The following is a 1,683-nucleotide window of genomic DNA, read 5'->3' as shown; positions in this document are numbered from 1 at the left end:
TCTTAATGAATTGCAATAGAAAATAAGAAGACAGAGCTAGATTTTCAACTTAAAAAAATTAATTATATAAAATTTTCATATTTTACAATATTCATAATATTTTACTCTAAACTATATAGAAAATCATGTATAAGAATAAATTTTTTGAAAATAAATAAAAATAAATTAACTTCCATTCTTATCTAAATAAGTCTTCCCCTTGACGCAAATAATTATATTCTTATAAAAAAAAAAAATCTGTCAATAAAGAAAAATATCATCTTCACCCGCAACAATCAAAAGCTAAGTTTCTCCTTAATGTTCTTTATTCTTATCTTTGTATTGTGAGGTGTATATATTTAATGATAGACCAATCCTTCAAAAGAACATGCCACATCAGTGCCTCGCTAACATATAGCAACATTTTTCTCTTTAAGTGTCCTCCACTCCAATAATTAGTCATAGAATCAAGAATCCCAATTGCTCTCTCAGCATCAGAAGATGCAAAGTTTAAGTCTAAGGTGTGAACCAGTACATGTGGATGGCCACGAGCCAGCAGGCGATTGGATACAACTGCTGATAAATGAGAATCCGATCGTGATATTAAGCCGGAAAGGATGCTTCATGTGCCACGTCATGCGACGCCTCCTAGCTTCAATCGGGGCCCACCCATCAGTGATTGAACTCGATGAGCCCGAGGCAGCCGTAGCAGCAGCCTCTCTTCCAGTGTTATTTGTTGGTGGTAAGTTGGTTGGTGGATTAGAGAGGCTTGTGGGGCTCCACCTAAGCGGAGCCCTCGAACCCCGGCTTGTTCAGGCGGGGGCAATTAGGTCATTTTAGATTTTTTATGTATTCAGTTGTTTAGAGAAAAGGTTCAGTTAATTCTCTATTGTTATACAACCACCTCGTTCTTCTAATATTGAAGGATGGCTTCTGCTGTAATTATGTTGCTATATGAAGTACCCTGTATATGGCAAGACAGTTATATATTGCAGCAGTTATCATCCCACAGAATAAAAGGAGAAAAAACAAACAAAAAAGAACACAGATATAGCAAGAGGTTTCCAACAAGGAAATTGGGTTTTCTAATGTGATATATAATGCATCTGGAGCACATTTTCACCTAAGTCATGGAGTTCATTAAGAAGCTGATATGATGTAATTGAGTATCTGTATATGAGAAGTTTGGACACAGTCACATAGAGAAGAGGTTGATGTAAAAACAAAGACTTTATATGGTAGTTTGTTGCTTGTTTACTGTGCGCTTAATTACATTATTTAGCCCTTTTTTCTCTCTATAACTTTTCATTTGGATAAATTGCTAGCTAGAAATATATTTTGGCAAAATGTTCAACAAATTACTTAACTTACTATAACAATGTTTATTATTAATGATAGAAAATACAAGTGTTGTAAAAAAATGTTCGTATAGGTCGATCAATTGACTGATTAGTCGTTAGCGGTGATCAAACTGTCACGGATTTTTCTAACTAATTGACTAATTATTTATGATCATGACCGATTATTCTCGATTATTCTCAATTAATTATTTGGTGTTATCATGTCCGTCGACAAACGCATACCGTTTTTTACAACACTGAAAAATACTACTTGTTGGCAATCGACTTGCAAAACCAATTGCAAATGATGATAAAACAATTGCATTTTTGTCACTTACGGGAAGTGAGTCAATCTAAAATTTAG

General features: G+C 34.2%; 1 protein-coding gene across 1 annotated transcript; it reads left to right on the top strand.

Moving 5' to 3' along the window:
• The first annotated feature begins 480 nt into the window (after positions 1-480).
• LOC144571927 (glutaredoxin-C7-like) lies at positions 481-819 on the top strand. The gene has a single exon (XM_078321320.1). The coding sequence runs from the start codon at positions 481-483 to the stop codon at positions 817-819; it is 339 nt and encodes a 112-aa protein (XP_078177446.1).
• Positions 820-1,683: the final 864 nt, after the last annotated feature.

The sequence above is a fragment of the Carex rostrata genome, chromosome 19 (assembly GCF_964058835.1).
Source record: "Carex rostrata chromosome 19, lpCarRost1.2, whole genome shotgun sequence".
Taxonomy (NCBI): domain Eukaryota; kingdom Viridiplantae; phylum Streptophyta; class Magnoliopsida; order Poales; family Cyperaceae; genus Carex; species Carex rostrata.
This window is presented reverse-complemented; position numbering and strand designations above follow the sequence as displayed.